Source organism: Numida meleagris, chromosome 1 (genome assembly GCF_002078875.1).
Source record: "Numida meleagris isolate 19003 breed g44 Domestic line chromosome 1, NumMel1.0, whole genome shotgun sequence".
Lineage (NCBI taxonomy): Eukaryota > Metazoa > Chordata > Aves > Galliformes > Numididae > Numida > Numida meleagris.
Window position 1 is genome coordinate 112,900,622 of NC_034409.1, and position 21,182 is coordinate 112,921,803.

Sequence of the window (21,182 nt, forward strand, 5' to 3'; positions counted from 1 at the left end):
GTACAGTTCTAGCAAGGAATTTCAGTTTTTGCTTGTAGCTAATTTGATGATGGTTTTGGGGCAGCTTTCCCCCTCAACTCCAAGTGAAATCCAAGGACTCTGTAGAGTGATAATTTTTAAGGAATAAGAGTGCCAATATTTTTGTGACTTAATACAAATTGTGCTGGAGATTATTGCAAAAGAAAATAGCTCCCTCAAGATAGTGCTTAACTCGTTCCCTTCTGGGATGTCAGTGTTTGTAGACAAGGTGTGCCCACTGGTTTTCACTTGTTAGTTTTAATGTATTCAAATTAGAGAAATGAGGTTACCTTAATAAGTGTCAGAGCCTATGTATACTGCTTAAGCCCTTTGCAGTATATGCAAGTCATTCATTATATTTTATAATTAATCTATCTAGAAATTCATGCTTGGCTTCAGGGTGCCCACTTGTGTCTTCTTCTCAAGCATATGCTAGGAGAAACAGGACAGGATAACAAATCAAAGGGGAGATACTGCCCATATATTGGACAGTCATCTGCAAGCCATTCCCATTTGGTAGATGAAGAAGATGAGTGGAGAGTGGATATCACTTACTTACTTACTTACTTATTTATTTTAGATCAGTGATTGTTTCTGATGGCAAACAAGGATGGATCCCTAGATAAGAGTATAAGAATTTTCTTATGCTTTCCTACCCTTCAAATGGTGTGGTTGGGGATTCCTCAGGCAGCCATACTCTTCATGAGTTTTCATACACCTCAGAGGATTTCTCTTTTTATGAACTCACTTATGAATTTTTACTGTCTACATTCTGCTGTGCCAAGACTTTAACATCTTAGCAGCTCACTGTTTGTAGTTAGCCGTCTGCTTTTTGTGGGTTTTGAATCGCATACTAACAGGATTGCAAATGGTAAAACATATAACAACAAAAAAATCTTAAATGTTCAAAATCTATAAAGTAGTAGTGTATATAAAATATGGTATTGCACAGATTAGCAGGGGCAGTCCTCACTTAGAAATACCATAGATGGTCCCCTAAACATATTGTGAGTGGAAAGCTGCTCATCCAGTATTTAAAATGGAGCTGCCTCTGCCACCACAGCAACATTGACACTTCTCTTGTCAGTCTGAGTTTGAATACACCTAATCAGCAAAGAAGCACTGATCTGTTTGTTTGTTTGTTTATGTGGATTTACCTAACCATAAATTCACTCTTTTTTTTACTGATGCATAATACTACTCTATACTTATACTGAGGGTAACAGTGTTTGGCTTCTCATTTTTTAAGACCTAATAACAAGCACCAGTCTTTCAACTTGTAAATGTTACATTTTTTATAATTTCATACATATCTTCTCACTATAGCTTTTCTCTTCTCTTCTCTTTGCAACTCTTATAAGCCAAACCAAATGGAGGAAGGATGGAGAGTGGCAAGATTCAGTTTGCAAGAGCTGGAATGCAAATTCAGTTATAACTAACATCAACTCTCACTGAATTTTTGCATTTAAGCTGCTGATAAACTTCCTCATGCTGAGAAGAGTAATTTCATTTTCTGAGGAATAGGAGGAGTTTTTTTTTAATGTAGTGTTCAAAATGAGAAACCATACTGAACCAAAATAAATGGATTTTAGGTTTTATTTTCTAGGTGATTTTCTTAAATGTAAAATGAGACTTTTCTATTTAATTTGGAGTAAGGTCATTTGTAAAAATGTGCTTTTCAGTTGCGTCTAGTCTATTTCTGTAAAATGGTGTGGTAATTGAAAAATCATCACAGTCATTTTAATAAATGAGTTAAGTGAGTAACTACGGCTTTTTACTGGATCAGTAGTCTGTTTGCTTACAATAACTCTAAGAAATTGATCACATGTGGCAGTTCTTGAACAACTCCTGTGTTCATCTGTAGCTAAGTAGGGCAGTCATAAATGTTACCTGGGAATCTTACTGTACTCCTTCTCAGCAATTTAAACATTTTGAAGAGTTTTTACTCTGATTATGGCCAAGTTTCAAAAGAGCAATACAAACTACACAACATTGAAGCCACTGGTTTGAAAACTGTCACATCTCCACTTGGCATTGCTTTATGAAGAGAGAAAAATGCAAAGGACACATTTGATAGGGTGAAGGTGGAAGCAAATCTGAAGAGGGTTGTACCGTATGAAAGGAAGAAAATACATAAGAAAGTTGCAGTAATTACAGCAGCGTGTTAGATTAGTCTGATTAAGATAATGCTTTTTTTTTTTTTTTCCCTAGGATATGTTTTCAAATAAAACTCTTCTCTGTGTGCAAAAAAAATATATATTTTGAGTGCATGAACTCTGATTGTTCTTTGAAAATGTTTTGTAGTACTCAACCTGATGGCTCAACAGCAATTTTCTACCAACTACTATTGTGCATAAATTACTATATATCTGTCTCTATTTTTTTATTCTTAAATAGGTACAGATTTTGCACTTATTTTATGGTTTACGGGCGTTTGGCCCGGTTCCGTGACGAATGGGACGAGGGACCCATGGGCCCACGCCCCAGGAAAAGGGAAAAGGGAAAAAGGGTAAGGAGATGGCTCTGAGAGCAAAGAACAGCGGCAACAATCTGAGGAGAAACAAACTAATTTACTAAATAAGATATCAGAATGCAAAACAACACACTATAATACAATATAATTACCATTTAAGCTGATAAATCCAATACAGAGAGAATGTCCGAAATCAAGGTAGGCCTTACTCTACTACCGACGATAAGGCGGCTGGACAGCGAGGTGCTGCCAGGACGAGCGATGGGCAGAAAAAGGGACGAGGTTCCATGATCTGCAAGTTTTTATCTTTTCCCTCTGGCCGGAAATGGTAACAGAGGAACAAAGTACCCTTGGGAATGTAGTAGTACTTCTGTTCTGAGAACCAGATGCATACACTACATGATGTTATGATGTGGAATACCAATAACCGAAAATCATAAAACCATGACATTTAGTTATTTTTATTTGTCTTTTTGGACAACTTCTTTGTTAGTTGGTTCTGGGTTCCAAAATAAAATGGATGAATGTGAGAATGCTATTTAAATAACAGCCTCACAGTATACCAAAAACTTAATAGATCTTGCTTTTATGGGGAACAGAGATTCAACTTCTGTTGAAAGAAAATCAGCCCATAAAGCTTAGAGGAGTCCTTCAATAAACCAGTTTTTGTACTTGTGTCTTTTCTTTTTTTCTATGTATTTCTTGGTTTTAACAAGCAAGATTGTACATTCTGAAATTTATGAAGGATTTTTTTTGTCCCAGGCTGCATCTTTCTCCATATGTCACCACTTTTAATGGCAATGAGAAATAATTTGGTCAGGCCTGAGCAATTATATCTTCTTTGATGTGGCTTCATCAAACAGGCAGCCATATTAAATTTGAGAGAATAAAGATTTCTGGAACTATTCTGATAGTTAGCCTGTATCTGTTTCCATTGAAGTTTACTGAACACATTGTCATTCATTTGAGTGATTTGAAGTTTTTGATATATTTTGACTGCATAGGACTAAGGAGCAACTATTTTAAATTAAATGTTGGTTCTGGTTGTTAGCAGCTATTAACCTCAGGGCCCATGAATCAGATTGTGCTTGAGACATGAAATGAGTTGATTCACAGGTTAGTTTGCTGCTCTTCTATGCAAAATTTAAACTCCGACAACTCTGCTTTACTCTCTTATTTTAAAACATGTTTTTAAAAGTTTTAATTAAACAAATGCTAGTCCTGACCATTTTATGACCAGCCTGGTAGAGTACTTTTATCTCAGCTGCCTTCTGTGATCAAATGCTTTTTTAGGAAAAAAAAAAAAGACTTAATTGTATTATTTTTCTCTGTCTTATGTGTTTCCTATCTTATAGTTCATGTAAGTACAAAGTTGCTGTTTCACTGCTTGCTAGCACAGTTCTGTTTTATATCTTTATTAAAAATGGTTACCATGAGAAAAGATTTCACGAGAAAAGATTTGCCCTGGTGAGGCCCCACCTCAAGTACCATGTCCAGTTTTGGGTCCCTCACAGCAAGAAAGACATTGAGGCCCTGGAGCGTGTTCAGAGGAGGTCAACAAAGCTGGTGAGGGGTCTGGAGCACAGGCCTTATGAGGAGAGGCTGAGGGAGCTGGGATTGTTCAATCTGGAGAAGAGGAGGCTCAGAAGAGACCTTATCGCTCTCTGTAACTACCTGAAGGGAGGTTGTAGTGAGCTGGGGGTCAGCCTCTTCTCTCTTGTAACTAGTGACAGGACGAGGGGGAATGGCTTCAAGTTGCGCCAGGGGAGATTTAGGCTGGACATTAGGAAATACTACTTTTCTGAAAGAGTGTTCAGGCGCTGGAATGGGCTGCCCAGGGAGGTGGTTGAGTCACCGTCCCTGGAGGTGTTCAAGAAACATTTAGATATAGCGTTGAGAGACATGGTTTAGTGCGGTTATTGGTGGTAGGTGGATGGTTGGACTGGCTGATCTTGTAGGTCTTTTCCAACCTAGCTAATTCTATGATTCTATGATTCTATGATTTCTCTTCCTTGTGTGGATGGCTAGAAGGGGTATAGTGCTATTCATGTTGTATGGTATTACAAGATTTTAAAATGTGTAAACCAAGTTGGCATACATAGTTCATAGAAAATGAAAAAACTTACATTTTCTTCTATTAAAAATAATAAAAAAAAATCATCATACAATAGAAGAGATGATCTGTATTGCTGTTAGCAACCTGATTTGTTTGGTGAAGTAGAGTCTTTCACATTCAAATCTAAAGTCTAAAGGTAATTGAGCATCTTAGTTGTTATCCTTTAAGTACACTCTAAAATCTATTATAATCCTACAAAGGAGGGTTATTAAACTAAACAACAGTAGCACGTTTCATGATAATCTGCTAACAAAGCATTCTAGCTAATCTCTTATTAGTGATCTCTTTTCAACAGCAATCCAGAAAATAAGATAACTGCATTCCTTAAGACATGGGCGATCTGCAAAATAAACAAATTCTGTTTTAATTTCATGTCTTTAGTACTTGGCAGGGCCATGAGCAAACAGATCTAGAGCCAGATTAATCAGTCACTCTAGATATGCAAAAGCACTCTAAGTACTTAGATGGTCTTATATGTAGTGAACTGTATACTGTAGAGATGATAGTAACAATTTTTTTTTTTAATCTTTACTTATTGTACAAAAGCCTATTTTAAACATCTTAATTTTGTTTAAACCATCCTTGTATTTCAGGCACTTTTATTTTTTCATGACAGTCTTTACCAAATACTCAAATTGAAGTAAAACATATATATAAATATGTATATAAACATAAGGGGTTAATAAAAGTAAAGGGAGAATATTCCCTTTTCACTACAGAAGTGAAAATTCCTTTGAAGGAAGTTCCATTTCCTTTTCAGTAAGAATAGATAGACATTTGTATCCTCTGGGGGAGCAGGCAGTAAAATTGGAGCAGAATTGTACAGTATGCCTGGGATTCTGAAAGCACAATATGACCACAGAATTCTGAAACACCAAAAAGAATTTTAAAATGGAGAAGACACTGATTTTTGGCACATATACTTAATAATATTTTCACTAGTCAGAAGTACTACCATGTTTCCATTTGATATAACTGTTAGGAATGTTAACATGTGATGCCATCAACAATACATGAAATTTAATCTGAGTCATCCAACATTTTTTCTTTTTTTTTTATTGTCAGTAACTATTGATACATTATTTCATCTTTTATGCTTGCAGACGGTTTGATAAATCTATGGAAAAGTGGCGGCTTTTTCATTGTGAAATGAAGAGCTTTAATCAGTGGCTAACTGAAACTGAAGAGAAACTGTCAAGAGCACAGATAGAGGCTGGAGATGTGGGTCACGTGAAAACCAAGCAATTTCTCCAGGTAGGATTTGATCCACACGTTTCCTCTTTTCTTACAGTAATTAGATGTTTGCTGGTCTGGAAACTGTATAGTTTTACAGTTCATTTTAGGTGGATTTCTAGTGTTGAGTGTCCAGTAGCTATTTTGGTAAGGTATTTCTGTTGTCTTCATTAACTTTTTCTAGTTTGTTTTAAAAGAGGTTTCGAATAATAATAATTAAAAAAAGTTAAACAGAAGATAATGTGGTATATTGCAGTAGTTCCACAGTTACAGACTTGTTTGGTCTTCATTTAAAGTGGCCGTTGATTTCCATGTGAAATACATGATCAGCAAAAGTATCAGGCTTTATTTTTAAATCATGTGTAAAATATGTGTTTAACCATTGAGTTGCGACATAAATATTTCATGAACTGTGTCTTGCGCATACCTTGCTTATTTTGCCTGTTTCATGTTTTAATCAAAGAACCTTGAGGATGCATTTTGTCAAATGCTGTGTGGCAGAATAGCCACTTAGTTCCTATGTGTCCAGTTCCAATTTGTATGCTTTTCATCTTTGCAGGCTCTTTGAGCACCATAAGGAAAATAATAACTCTACTTTCAGGTTTATTTCATTTCACTATTGTATGATTGAAATGGTAATGGGTTTGAAAAATAAATTCTAAACTGATGTTTTGCAAGTTGATAGGTTCAGCTGAATAAAATGGCTTGACTAAGCTCAGGTTTCATGTTATAAATTACTACTGGTGCGTAAGAAAAAATCACTGTTAAACTAATAATCATTTTTACATTGAATTGCTGGATTGAATTACTGGATTTCTGGTTGAAAGTAGTTAGGTCTATGTAATGTAAAAGGTATAGCTTTTTATCTGAATGCAAGGGAACCAGTCCCTTGGGATTCTACTAATCTATGGCCTACTGTTTTTTTGTTTTTTCTTTAATCTTGTCTTTTGGATTTTAATATTTATAGTTGCCTTTTTAAGATATAGGCTGCTATTTCTTGGCTGTAAAACTGCAGAGCTGAAAACAAAAACAAATCATGCAGTGCAAGCACAAAGAATTGTTGTAACTGTTTACTGAAGTAAAACTGAAAAAGTTAATAATTGGTAAATATTTTTCTATGAATTATTCTCATGACATTGAACACTGAGTAAGTCTAAAATGTGGCTGAAAAAAAAAAACAATAGAATGTTATTGAGGCATTAAAGATACTGTCTAAAGCATATATAAAAGGTTGTGGAGATCATGTGTATTTCCAAGTCACTGAAACTTTGTCTCCCTTTCTCTGTCTCACAGTTTTAAGTATTTCTTTGAAAAACAGATAAAAGACTAAGCTAAGACATGAGTATCTATGTGACAGATAGTAATAAGGTAGCAAAAAGGCTTGCCCTTTTTCCTGCTTCTCCTTGTCTTTTCAATCACATTTCTAGGCACTGTTCTAGTATCCATGAGCAGCTTGAAGTGTACACCTACAGAAGTGGAAAAAGGATTTCTCACTTTTTTGCTAACCCCTTTCTAAAATGACATTTTTTCTCTAAGAAGAGTTTGTTCTTTGAGGGTGTCCAGACCAAGTTAAGATGTGTTACAGGTGTTATAAATGCATGAGGTGTGTTAGAACATTTCACAGTCCCAACAGATTAGAAACTTTATGTTCCTCTCCTAGTAGAGAAAAAAGCTCAAGTTGAATTGAATATTAGTCTGTAAGACCTTGAGACAGTGCCCTGAAATATGAAAGCTTAGATTTTATTGTAGAACAGATTTGCTTCTGTTTTACATTTTTCTTTCAACTAGCCTCCCCAGGTTATCCATTTGTTATTTTCCTCTGCATTATATGAGATAGATATTTATTTTTGTATATTTAATGTATAGGAACAATGCAAGTATTTGAACATATGCTATCAGAGTGGATTTCTAGCAACATTTTCTTTTGGCAATCCATCAAGCTTTTTATTTCTGTTTCATTTTAATGTGTGATAGAAATCTCAGGAATTCATGAATGCATCTTTCAAAAATCATGTTTAGTTCAGTACAACAGCCAAAATGGCCTTTCTTAAGAACATTCACATAACTTGAAAATATTGCAACTAACTTCAAGAATGTAACCAAATGTTAGTTAACATTTATTTGTGAAAGAATATTTAGTCTGAAACTCCATTGCCACAGTTCTCTTTATTGTCACCATCTTTATTTTGTTGGTTAGCATAAAGAGTCTGCATCTCACGCAGCATATGTTGACAGGGCCATGTGACAAGAAAGTCTCTTGTTTGAAAAGTATTAGGCTTCTGTGATGTAGAAAAGATCATTAGAATTTCCATTAAATTAAACAGTTAAAACAGCTGAGCATTTTGATTTACTAGATTAGCGACTTGTCTAATTAATGAGATCACGCTGCTTAGTGAACCGTATTCAGAATTAACAGGATTTGTCTGAAAATTCTTTCACAAGCAAGTGAATAGTTTTGTATTCAACAAGAAACTGTTTTAGAAAAAATACAGAAAACATTCAGATGTGTAATACTGGTTCTAGGCAGGAATACTTAGGAAAAGTAAAGATTAATGTGTTCATTAACATTCAGTAACTACATAGAGTCAAATGTTAATGTAAAATGAAACAGTCAACACTACAGTTGGGTGATTTTGTTGGTATAGATTAAGGGATAATTATGTTATTTAAGGTGTATTTTCTTTTTTTTGTTATTCCTTTTTGCTACGCAATGCAGTGGAATGATATTATACTACATTTATTCATTATCTGTAATGTGAACAGAATCTGGTAATAGAATTGTTATTTTCAGGTCATTAATATTTAAATACTCTTATTGTGAATTTTTTGCTGGAACTTCTTCATACCAGAACTGTGCTGTTGTTAAAAAAATAAATCAGATTTTAAGAAATTGTAATTGACTTTTGTAATTAGGAGACATGAGCTTTAAAAAGTTGTTTTACAGATAGCACATCATATAATCCCTTTGAAACATGTTGAACTCTGTCTTAAAAGTAGTTAAAGATATTTTTTTTCTCATTATTTCTGGCTGAAAGGATTTCTGTCTCTTCAGTCCTTAATATGTGAGGACTTCACTTCAACTTCTCCCATTGGCATTTAGTTTAAACATATTTATTCTTGTGCCAAGACCAAGATGTAGCTTGGTTTTATCTACTTCCTGGTCTTTGTTCCCTTCTGTTCTTATAGTTTGCAGTTATGTCATCAGTTGGATCTCATTTTGCTAAAGTAAAGCTGCTGTTTTCTAATCTGCTCTCATACGATAGCTGGACAACTTGACTCTTATTTCTGTGGCTATGTCTCTTTCTGGAACACAAGTTCTCAAACTACTGTAGTCCTGACAGAGAGGTTGTCTGTACCATCATCAGGGTAGCTCAGGTATTACACTTTATGGTTGGATCTTACTATGGCTGGAAGTTAAAGTATCATTTGCCATCATCTTGTGGTCTGCCATGCAGCTGCTATCTGTATTTAATTTCAAATGCATAAAACCAACCAAGCAAACAACAAAAAAAAACCATGTTGGAAATTAATGCCATATTTATATTGATCTCCATTTACAGACATCAATATCAAGGATTCTGTTTAGTTTTTAAGGTCACAGAAGACCTTAAAGCTGGTACATTTTTTAAATTTTTGTATGTTGGGTGTATTAGTTATACTTGGCCTTCTGCACATACTGTGGTTAGTGGAACGGTTTGTAAATTGTTCACACATTGAATTGGTCAGCATTTACATTTTATGGTACTTATACAAGCCTGTAAAATAATGTGAATGACTCATGCCTTCCTTTAGACATTTCTTCTCAGAAACTGTCAGAAACTTCACATTTTTTCCTTGTAGATTTTGGAAGCAAAAAAATACAATTCAGGCTTCAGCACTGAAAGTCATGGTCATGCTAATAATTTTTCGCTTTTATATTTAAATTGGATTATATGGATATTGATGATTTAATAACCACTAAATTTAAACAGTTCTTTCTGGAATGCAGCACAAATGGAATCAGAAGATATGGGAGAAAACAAATGTTTCAGTGCTTGAGGCCACATATTCTCATACCTCAAAAACACAGTGGTACCTGGGTAGATAGCTTGCTCTTTCTTTCCCTAAATGTAAAACTTGTAAAAATAAAATATTTTATATAATGAATTTGGATTTCATCTTACAAATTTTGTGTTTTAAAGTTAGTTCCCTGCATGCAAATAATCCCTGATTTTCTTTGTTCCGTTTGGGCTCCATTAAAATCTGAATGGTTCCGTTCTGTCTGTTTGGATCAGTTTTGTTTCATCTGGTTCCATTTTGAATAGCAGGTTTTTTAATGCTATGCAATATTTTCAGAGAAATAGGAGAAGGTGAATCAAAGAGAAGCCAGCTGGGCTTTTTTTTTCCCCTTCTTTCAGCTTAATCTTTAATTAGAAAGGTTATGGTATGTATTACAATATTTGTCACGTTGCAAATTCACATATGGCATTATGTGAATTATGACTGTATTATTGGCTAATATTTCATTAATGGTAAAAGTACACAATGGCCATGAAAATAGTTTCCAGTGTTTTGTTTTTATTTTTTTTAAATAAGGCTCTTTTAATTTTACATATCTTTACAAGTAATACATTTCTGAATATATAAAATTCCTGAAACCCTTTCTTTACTGTTAAAAAGATTCCTCACAGTTGTTGTTGCTACTAATGGCAATGAAGTAATATTGAAATAGTTTATTTGTATATCTGTATTTGTAGTAAAAATATTTTCTTGTCATATCAAGCTATGAGAAGCATTGCTTTGTAAATATAAGAGATACTTAATTTTGTCTCTATCGCATACATTTATTCATTATTCTTCATTCCTAATTTACTGAATCCTATTAGCATTTTTTACATAAGTTGTTGCTACTGGTATTGGGACATTAAGATGTCTGAAGAAATAACAAATTTAAAGATGTTGGTGTGGTTCTGCTAACTCTGGCACGAGTAGTTAAGAATTTATAGTCCATATTCAGATTTTGTTGTAAATCCTGGCATTGCTTATTCAAATAATCAAGTTAAATCTCATTAAGTATGTAATTTTGATGAATTTTTCAAATATGTTATGACAAAACTCTTTGAAATAATTACTAGAACAGAAATGCAAGTGATGTCTTTTTCTTCTTCTTTTTTTTTTTATTTAATGAATGAATAAACCTGGTATTTTCTCTGTCTTGGACAAAACAGTCTCTGTGGACTTGATCAGGTAGATTTCCTGGTACCTGATTGTGACAGTCTCACTATTTGGGGATTCATTCTCACCAGTTTTAGTAGGTTAAAGGAGTAGCACATAGGGATATGGAAAGCAGTCTGAGGTTTATACCCATTTTGCAAATATTTTTTGAAATGTGTACAAAATAGAGGAAATGGAAGATGCTATTTTTTTTTTTCACCCAAATGAATCTTGATTGATTTCATGGCTAGTTGGAATATTTAAAATCAATGACATGTAAAGATAACACAATTTAGTTTAAATAAATAATACTTTTTCCGTGGTATAAATGCACTTAATCTGAACACATCTTTAAAGTTTTCATGAGTGACTGAATGAATTACTGCTTTGAAGGATAAGTATGTTGGTTCTTTTGCCTAACAAAATATCTACGTGGTTTGCTTTTTTCAAACATATTTCTCATGTTGGATCAGTGATAGTATGGCATGATTAAGTCTGCAGGCATTGGGCATAGATGTGAAGATAGGACCCAGCAGTAAAAATGTTTGAGGCTTGATTTGTTTCACTTAAAGACTGGCTAGCCTGAGTGTCTTTCTACATCTTCTGATGTGAATGATTAACCATTAAAAGTTGTTTATGTGAAATTATTGGGGAAAGCTAAGATTCTCAGCAAGAAACTTTCTATACAAATTAGTTATATAAATATAAATTAGTGTAAAGAGGTTTTGCTGTAGCGCCTTTCATGGATTTATTGAGCTTACTTAGAAACTTTAATCACAACAAATTGTATGAATCCTTTCAGTCTTACACAGCTTTTAAACACCAACTTATTTTAGGCTAAGGCCTTAAAGATTTTTTTCTTGCAACTTCAGAGGCAAAATCCTTCTTGAGTAAACTAAGGAGGAAAAAAAGTTAGTAGACATGGTTTCTAGAGAGCAAGTTTCTATGTAAATTCAGCTAAACTGTTCAAGAGCTTTCCATCCTTAAAAACAAGTCTGCAGAATCCTTAGCACGCATTAAAATCTGTTCTGAATGGATGAGTATTTGGTATTTCTTGAATCAGAGCAGCTGAATGGGAGTCAGGAACAGCTCTGACAGCATGAAGCACTGCTGCACTTCTATCAGATTGTAAAGGCCTGAGGACAAGGAGTGTTAATCTGTAATTGTGCATTGTCTGGTGCATTTGGGCACTGATACTCTCAAGTGCTTACTGCTAGAACCATACTGGTTGCAAACATTGCATTTGAGACGAATACAGAACAGGGAATTCATGGGTAGACTGAAATATTTACTGTGATTACTTTTGATGTTTTCATGATTTACCTTGATTTTATAACATTGCCAGAAATTTGTATTTCAATTGAAGGGGGTGCTGGGCCCATAGAATGTAAGGTTTACATTCTGTTTTGATTTTTGAAATACTCATTGTTCTCATCTTTGACGATTGACAGCACAAAGCTATCTTTTTCTTGAGTGCCTTTTGTTGGCCCTTACCTTACTACAGAGTGTTTCAGGGTTTAGAGACAATGAGGAAATCATACACCTGGGAAGGCACCTTGTAGTATTCCTGTAACCCTTAGTTGCCTCAAATAAGACCTGCTCTGGTATTTTCTAAATTGGCTGTAACTGTAATGGCTTCAGCAATGGCTCCTGTTGCACAAGACTGATGATTCTCAAAACTTTTCTCCAACCCTGCCATAGGCAAGGGAAGAAACGTGAGTGTGCTTCTGTCTGAATGCTCTGCAAGATGACAACAGGAATTATTTCATAAATTTGAATAACACAATGACTGCTCAAATATAAAGTTAATGAAATTAGGCTGATGAACTCGTTATCTCTGTGTCCATTAAAAAAAAAAAAAATGTAGTGACCCAAACAGAACACATTTTGTTTTAAAACTAGTAATAGAGAAGCAATCCAACAGTTAATTTTGTCATTTTATGTTTTTTACTAGAGGTAACAATGCTTTTGGAACATGAAAACTTTGACAATTTGAAAATCATAAATAATTAATCAGCAAAAATTAAATAATGATAGAGTTTAATGTATGGCCAAGACATTGTTGTGTTATTGAGTTATTTTAATATCAAAACTCTGTGAACCTGTTAAAGTTAATACTGTAATTTCCTTTATGATGGACGAGACTAATAAAAAGGAGACTTTATGATTGTCTACTATAAGCATTAAGAATGGTTATAAATGGAATAAATGTATCAACCTGATAATCCTTTTAGTGTGAAAGTGAATAGTAAAAGTACGGTTTTTATCTTTTTGTTTCTCCAGAATCCCAATATGTATGAAAAAAGGCAGTTCAGTGGAATGTTTCAAATTAGTAAATAAATCTATGTAGTTTAAACGGAAGGCTAATGCTATTTAAGCGGGTATTTATCCTTCACATGTATTTGAAATGCTGCTGGTGCTATGTCTAGGTCACTGTGGTTTTCCATGATTTTTTTTTAATAAAACCATAGTCACTGTTTAATTAATTTCATAAAGAAATTAACGGATTTATCAATACTGTTTAGACTATAGCATCAATTCATCTGTAATATAAATCTTTATGGAGCTTTTTAAGTCAGATGGCTATGCTTTTTGACCTTATCCATCTTTTCTGACATCTTTCTTCTATTGTGGGTACAGAATTACCATGACACTTTGGGCAAAATTCAGGGGTCTCCCCATTTCTTAATATGCCTTCAAAGTATTTTAACTCCTGAAAATTCTAGACACATCTGATTCTTTATCACTTTCCTCTGTCCATTTTTCAGATCTTTATCAGAATACTTGTTTTCCGTCCTAACAATCCCCAAAGCTTTGAGCAAGGTTTGTGTTCTCTTTTCCATACTGTAGACTGTACTTTTCGATGTAGTGATGCATGTGCTACTTGGTTTTCCCTTTCCAGATGTGTATTTCTTTACCAGTGATGAGCCCTGTGCATTATTCATATAATTTTCAAATTCTGTGAGAGCTTTATTTTGCATTGCAGGGCTGACGTGCCTGTTTTTCTTTTGTTTTGTTTTTTGAAACTTTCTTAATACAATTAGAAGAAACATATATTATTCACAGATTTCGAGTTCTCTCATGCTCCAACAGATTTCCTAAAAACCTTAGAGACCAATCAATATGAAACGTTTGCTTAGAAAAGAATACTTTTATCAATCTAAGTTGAAAGAAACTAATTTGATATATTTTAGATATTAAGAAAACAATATTAGAAAAACTAGAGTTACTGAATACTAACACTTGAGGTATTGAAGTATCAGTCTAGACTGAGAATGGTAAGCAAGCTGAAAAGGATCAGATAGGGACCCTTCCATAACTTTGCTTCCCAGATAAGATATTTTTAAGGGAAAATACTCTCTCTGTCATGTTATAATTTGATAAATCTAGAAGAATAAGTGGAATTAATTTTAAAAAATTAAGATGGGAAGACAACACTGACGACAACAACAGATTTTACTCAGTGGAAGTCAAAGTTCTGTTTGCCTTGGGAAATGAAATTACTAATCCAATGATAATATTGGATGCTTTTTACTAGGTCTCTGTTTGCTTCTTTTCATTTGGTTGGTGTCTAGCGAGCTCTCAAAGATCTCAGTAGATTTTATGCATTTTAAAGCCATTACGCTTTCAGGTAGTGTGCTTAGGTTAACCTTCTGAGCATTTTCATTATTTAGGAATAATAGTTTAAATGTATTACCTATCATGAGAATGTTCTGCAGACGAGTATGTTGGTTTATGTGAAGACCTCAGACCAGTAAGGAGGAATGGAATGAATATGAGAATCTGTAAAGAGTGACAACTTTGAACAAAACTTTTTTTTCCTAATACAATCTCTAATTACAAAAAAAAATAAAAATAAAATCTTAAGTTTTGAAAGATAAACATTATAACTTAGGATATATTTTGTCCCGCTCTTATGATCAGATAATTTGCAATAATACAGTTAAGAGAATGGAGAAAGGAATTACACATTTAGGAGTAAAAATCACTTTAATGAAGTGTCATTATCTCATGGGTTTTTGGCTTATCTGCAAATTTTGATGGGGCTTTGAGCAACCTGGTCTAGAGGGAGGTGTCCCTTCCTGTAGCAGGGGAGTTGGAACTAGGTGATCTTCATGGTCCCTTTCAACCCAAAGCATCCTATGAATTCTATAATAAGCAGGGATGTGCCCCATTCTCTGAAGGTCATTTACAAGCAGAATATCTGTAAAAGTCATTTACAAGTATACTGTCTGATATTTCCTATTTCTATTCTGAATTTCTTGACAGTCCTCCAAATGCAGAATAACAGCATGCAAACATGAAATAATAATATAGAGACAATTTTTTTATATAATTTATATTATTTTTATATAAATTTATGTTATTGCAAAGCTCAAAATTTATTAAATTTATTGTTGCATCCTTAGAAGTAATATCTGATGCAGAAAATTAAGCATCATTTAAAATGTTACAAGTCTAGAAATTTTTAGTTTGGATTTCAGCAGGGAAATTTTTCTGAGATGCATTTTAAAATCAAAACAGCAATGATGCAGAAATTTACTGCAGACCTGACAGAGTGATTCACAAGTGCAAATATGTTGTCTGTTTTACCGTTTCGTTTTGGCACTGGTTTCTCTGTGTGTAAGAGAGAGATTAGAATTTGTTTACAATCTTAGAATCCTAATTAAGCTTCTTAATTCATTTTAGGTGCTCAGATTATCTTTGTATTATTCATAATGTTATCAGGAGTTCTTCAAGTAGTGTATAATTATTTTTCAGTTAATATCAAGAGCTTTTATAAAATGTGGGTTTAAAATCTTTTGTTGAAGACCCTTCACAACAGAGACGGTTTATCACAATGACAAAAATTAATGTTAGGTACACTTGATCTTATAAAGACAGTACAAATTTAGAATGTGTACTAACAGATAAGTAATGATTTTGAGTGTTACTAGATGGTCATATCATAGCTTCATAGGAATTCACCATATTAATCAAGTAATTAAATGATATAAGGGTGGATGAAGTAACTTTCTTTTCAAAATGAAGAACAAACCTAAAAATAATAATAATTTTAAAAAACTGATTTTTAAAGCATTGATATATATGTATGTGTGTGCAAGTGTGAATCTTCTAATTTTGGCCACTGTTGCTAAAGTACTACATTTCATATGGCTGTTGAAATTTTTGAAATGAAAAAATAATTTGTGAAGGCATGAAGTACAGTAAAGAAAGGTTAATCTAACATCTCTCTATGCTTTTTTGAAACTTTGAGTAAGGCTTATGTAAAAAAGTTCTGGATCGTGGTTGTCCAGAAGCTTAGGAATTCTGATACCTCTCTGTTTAACGGAGTGGGACTGTGAACAGTATTTTGTCTGATTTTGTTGTTGTTTTCCAAAAATCAGTAGTGAAGAATTAAGTTAAAAATGGCTTCACTGTTTTCTGTTGTAATTTAATCAACGTAACAGTGCAAATCTGAGGCTGAAGCCGTTGGCAATGTAAGGCTGCACGAGAGTTTAAAGAACTTCATATACAGAAGTGTGCGCAAAATAAAGTTATTAAAAGTTCTGTGAGGGTATTTCCTAACAATCCTGGAACACAGGAAAGATGCTTACAAATAGCTATGTTATGGAGAATTGATTTGAAAATGCAGCACAAAAATGACCATTGGCTTTTCGCTAGAATAAGAGTAAGTTTCATTGAAAACTGGACAGAACTTTCAGTATCCTTTTTTCTGCTAAGAGTTTTAATTTAAGTTCTGCATACAAGCAGACTTTTGTTAGTCCAGTGAGATGTGATACAAAATGGATCTTCAATTCAGTGTCAGCATACTGTGATTAAAAATCCTGGTGAGGTTCATACTTCTTTTTTCACAGCACAAACTGGACTCCGATCCTTTTATGGCTCCTAGGAGAACAATCTTGTGGTATAATTTTCATGTATGAATGAAACACTTTTTATACCTCGTATAAATCATTCTTTGAAGAAAGTTTACAGGGCTGGATTGAAAGCAAAAACTGCCAGATACACCAGATGCATATTGGAAACATACTCAGATATGACTTATAATCAGACAACACCAAACTATGCAGAAGCTATGGTGGGACAAATCAGAAATTAAGACTAGGACAGCTACTGGTTCAAAAAGATGATAATGATGTGAAAATAATTTCTTCAAGTATAATACTATGCTAAATGTTTAACTTTTTCCTAGAGTTTGTATGTGTTTCAGCGTACACATGGATGTCTAATTGATTTCTCTAAGTTAGGAAAATGCATTTTTGAGAGAGGGTCTAAGAATGCTCTTTTTTTTTTCCTTGTAGCACCCTTGGAACTTGGTTTTTAGTTCAGATCAAGGAAGAGAAAGAACCTCTCACATCTGGGAAATTCTAGGAAAGGCAATTATTTTTTTCTTTTTTTTTTTAAATGAAAAATATGCCATAGCAGAAACCAAAGGTGTTGAAGTTGTCAAGACAGCTAGCTTGAGAAAATAGGTAGGAAAATCTCCTACAAAATGCAAAAGCTAAGGAAACTATTGGGCTGACACTTCCAGTTGATGCAATGTGTCAGCACGCTTATTTATTGCTTCCAACCTCAGTGGCTGTTGCCATACATTGTTACCAACTCTGGCAGGGTGCTGAGTGAAAGTCACTCTATGTTTAGGCAGTGTACCTGGGCTCTAGGTGCTCTAATTTCATTTTTGTTTTTCCTTCTATGTAGGCCTTCTTTTTATATGTTTTCTGGGAATCTGCTCATAAATGAGTGATCAAGACATGCCATTCCTATCTGGAAGAAATTTCTCTAGGAATCTGATCTCAATCTGTCCTATACAGGATGGCCAGGGTTTTGAGAGACTTGGTTTCTGAACCCTGGGCATGAAAGTATCTACATTGTGACAAGAAAGTCACCAAATTAAAGCAAATGTGAATTAGTATTGTGGTCAGTTTTGTAAATGTATTCCCCCTCAATTTGAGAATCACATGGTCTGTGAAGAAAATCTCATTAATTAAAGATAGGACTTTGAGGAGTGGTTCATACAAAAACAGGGGACTTTCTGTATGATTGATTGATTCGTTGGCTGATTTTTGAGAATGAGTTGCTAGTTAAATGGGAATGCTGAAACTATGTTGAGGCATGATTGAAGTCATTTTAAGTCTTTGTGCCTGATAGAAGTGAGACATTTCTATTATGCGATTTCTACAATTACTGCTATTTTGCCATCTTAGAACAGTGGAATTACCTGAAGTTTTGAAGAAAATATGTCTTCTATTTTTTTTTAAAGGGAACTTTACAAAAATTTCAGGAATTCTCTTGCCCCAGTTACAGCAGCCATGTATGAAAGTAATAATTAAACATTAATTTTTGATCAGTCTTTCTTTTTTGCATTTTAGCTTCAAATAATAAGGGCTAAGCAAACAGAACTTCACCAGAAGTCCTCATATCTTCAGCCGTCTGCATTCTATCATCATCAGTCAATTTTAAAGCTTAAAAGCAAAAAAGCTTAAATGGATGATTAACATGATTTTTCTTCCCCCCCCTCCTTTTTTCCCCCAACCTTGGTTATTATCATATGATCTTACAGACTCATAGGATGGCTCTGAAATGGTGGGAATATTAATACTATTGGCCTTCAAAAAGAGAGAAGAAAATTCCTTTTTTTCTTGCAGACATTGTTTGTCATCAAATTTGATACAAACATAGACAGCAATTGCCAGCTAAATTGATAGTCAGAATGATAGCTACTGCTTAAAAGATCTCATTTTGTAGAGTATTTACAGGTGATTGTGATCATTGTGATCACAATACAGTGAATTTAAGTTTTAGCTTCCTACTCTCCAACAAATTTTATGATTGCAAAGAGTAACGTAGCCTAAGATGTTTTAAACAGTTACGTGTGCATATAAAAGCTCATTGATAAATATGGATTTTATTTTTACTTCTCAGAAAACACATTTTGCTGGTTGGTGGGAGCCATCCACCTTAAATTAGTGATTCATTAGTTTTCTGTAGGACCTCTTTACTGTAGATGGACTATTATGATGAACAAAATATAGTATTCAGGATTATGCTATGAAGACGTTAACATGCTCAAGCAAGGGGTATGCAAGAAGCAAAGAAGCATGCAAGTACTTTTTATAGTTGTTGCAAATTCCAATATTAAATGCTTTTGTTTACAGTAGGTGGCATTGAAACTTGATTACACGTTATTATACTTATTGTAATACTTGGCTTTCAGTATAATAGGCCTCCCAGTAATCATGACTGGGTCAGTCCTATTGAGCATTTTATCAAAATCAAACTTGAGGACAGAAACAGACATATTCTTTTTGGTTTTGTTTTGAAATAAGTTCTCTAGTTATATTTCTGTAATCTGATATGCCCTGATAAGGGGGTAAAAAGAGGGAAAAAAATTGCAAGATTTAACATACTCCAGTTTAAGCAGAAGTTTCACGCTTAATTAGAGTAATTTTTACTAACTGAAACCTTTTATATGTTTCAAATATTGGATAGATCTGCTAAGGTTCTTTGGACAGAGCTTTACACTTGCACTTTATGCTTGGGACAATAGGACTTCTATGTTTATACTAAGGAAAGAAGTTTGGCCATACATAATACACACTTGACATGGACTTACTTGTTTACTCACAGTTTTCCTTCCGTAAGTGTATTAAATGATTACTGTTTAGTGCACTCATCATAGAAATATCTGACACATTTTGAAAACATCAATCTACAGAGGTTTAAAGTAGATTGTAATTTTTTAATTATTTTTTTTAAAGTAAAGATGAGTAATATGATCAAAATAAATGCTTGGTCCTTTTTGCTCCTTAACAAGTGTGAAGCTAATTCTAATCTAACTGGGGCAGATTTAATAAGATGTGACTCGATTGCATAAAAGGAATGCCTGCATCTGCTTTTCCCTTTAGATTCTGTTGGGGAGGGTATAAATGTTCTTTAGTTTTCTCAAATGAATCCAATTTTGGTTACTGGGAAGACAGAGAATCTGCTTTAAGAGAACAATTTTGGTTAGTTTCTTTTTTTATCCAAATGTTTTGTCATGTAATGCAAACCAAGTATTTTAGCCATTCTGCTTAACTGGCTTCATTATGCATATTAGTTTTGCAGTAGTGAAGACTAAGTAGGATAAATCAGATATTATCTTTTACATAATTTGTATGAAATTCCTTTCATAGGTGAATAATGTGTATATAAATAGTAGTGCTTGGGAAAGACAGAGGGAAAATTTTAAAATAAATATTTATAAATGAGTCTTTGCTAGAAGACTACATTCATATTGTACTTGTTCCAGTCAAGGGATGGTTACCTACCTCACAACTCATGCTTTTAATGATTCAAAATGTTGAACAATAAATGTCTCATTATTTTATAACTGAGTTTAAATGTCAACGCATAAGGGAAATGGTCCAGCTGGAGAATCCATATCCACACTATTATAAAGGAATGGGATATGAATAAGAATTAGGAAAGGATAACACCTTTAGGATTAGGTGTGAGAAGTAATTTGGTATGAATTTGTTTTAAATTTCTACTAGGCTCCTGAAAGGATTTTTTTTTTCCTGAATGAACAACAGTTCTCATTCTGTTCCTAAACAACATTGCTGTCTTAAGTGGAATGGAAATGGTGCAATAAAGAATTTGCATGTATGTCTGTATTAAATGATCTACAGAGCGAGCAGCTGTATGTGTTCTGTACCTACCCCCCACATACAAGAGCCTTTCCAATAAGAAACAGGAGGAGTAGGTCTAACTGCTATTTTTGAAGCAGAATTGTATATCCAGATTTAGTGAACAGAAAATGAAGAATACCATATGATAAAGGCTTTGTTTTTCTTACTTCAATACCTATTAAGACAGGCTATTTGAAAATAAGTGACTTTATCCACCTAATGTTTACCATATTAAAATCTTTTTTTTCTGTATTATACAGCTTCAGACAGATTTAGTAGTTGACTACAGACTTTCTGACTTTCTGGAGTCTTCCTCGTACTGAAAAGATTCAGCATTCAAATTGATGTTTTGGTGGATGCCATTGATTGCCATCTCATTATAGATATTTCATGTCAGTATAGGTCAGATTTCTCTTACTTAGTGTTTGAATTGTTGTTTATTTCAGCAATATGTTTTCTTTTTTTTCCAAAGCAATTT

The 21,182-nt window shown here is 33.7% G+C and overlaps 1 protein-coding gene across 14 annotated transcripts in view; it reads left to right on the plus strand.

The window, feature by feature from the left end:
* Positions 1-21,182, plus strand: part of DMD (dystrophin) — a 1,007,484-nt gene that overhangs the window by 449,908 nt on the left and 536,394 nt on the right. For all 14 annotated transcript variants that reach the window (XM_021408144.1, XM_021408061.1, XM_021408111.1 and 11 more), the window contains one exon: positions 5,711-5,861. In XM_021408144.1, the coding sequence (XP_021263819.1) occupies positions 5,711-5,861 (151 nt within the window). The remainder of the gene's footprint in view (positions 1-5,710; positions 5,862-21,182) is intronic.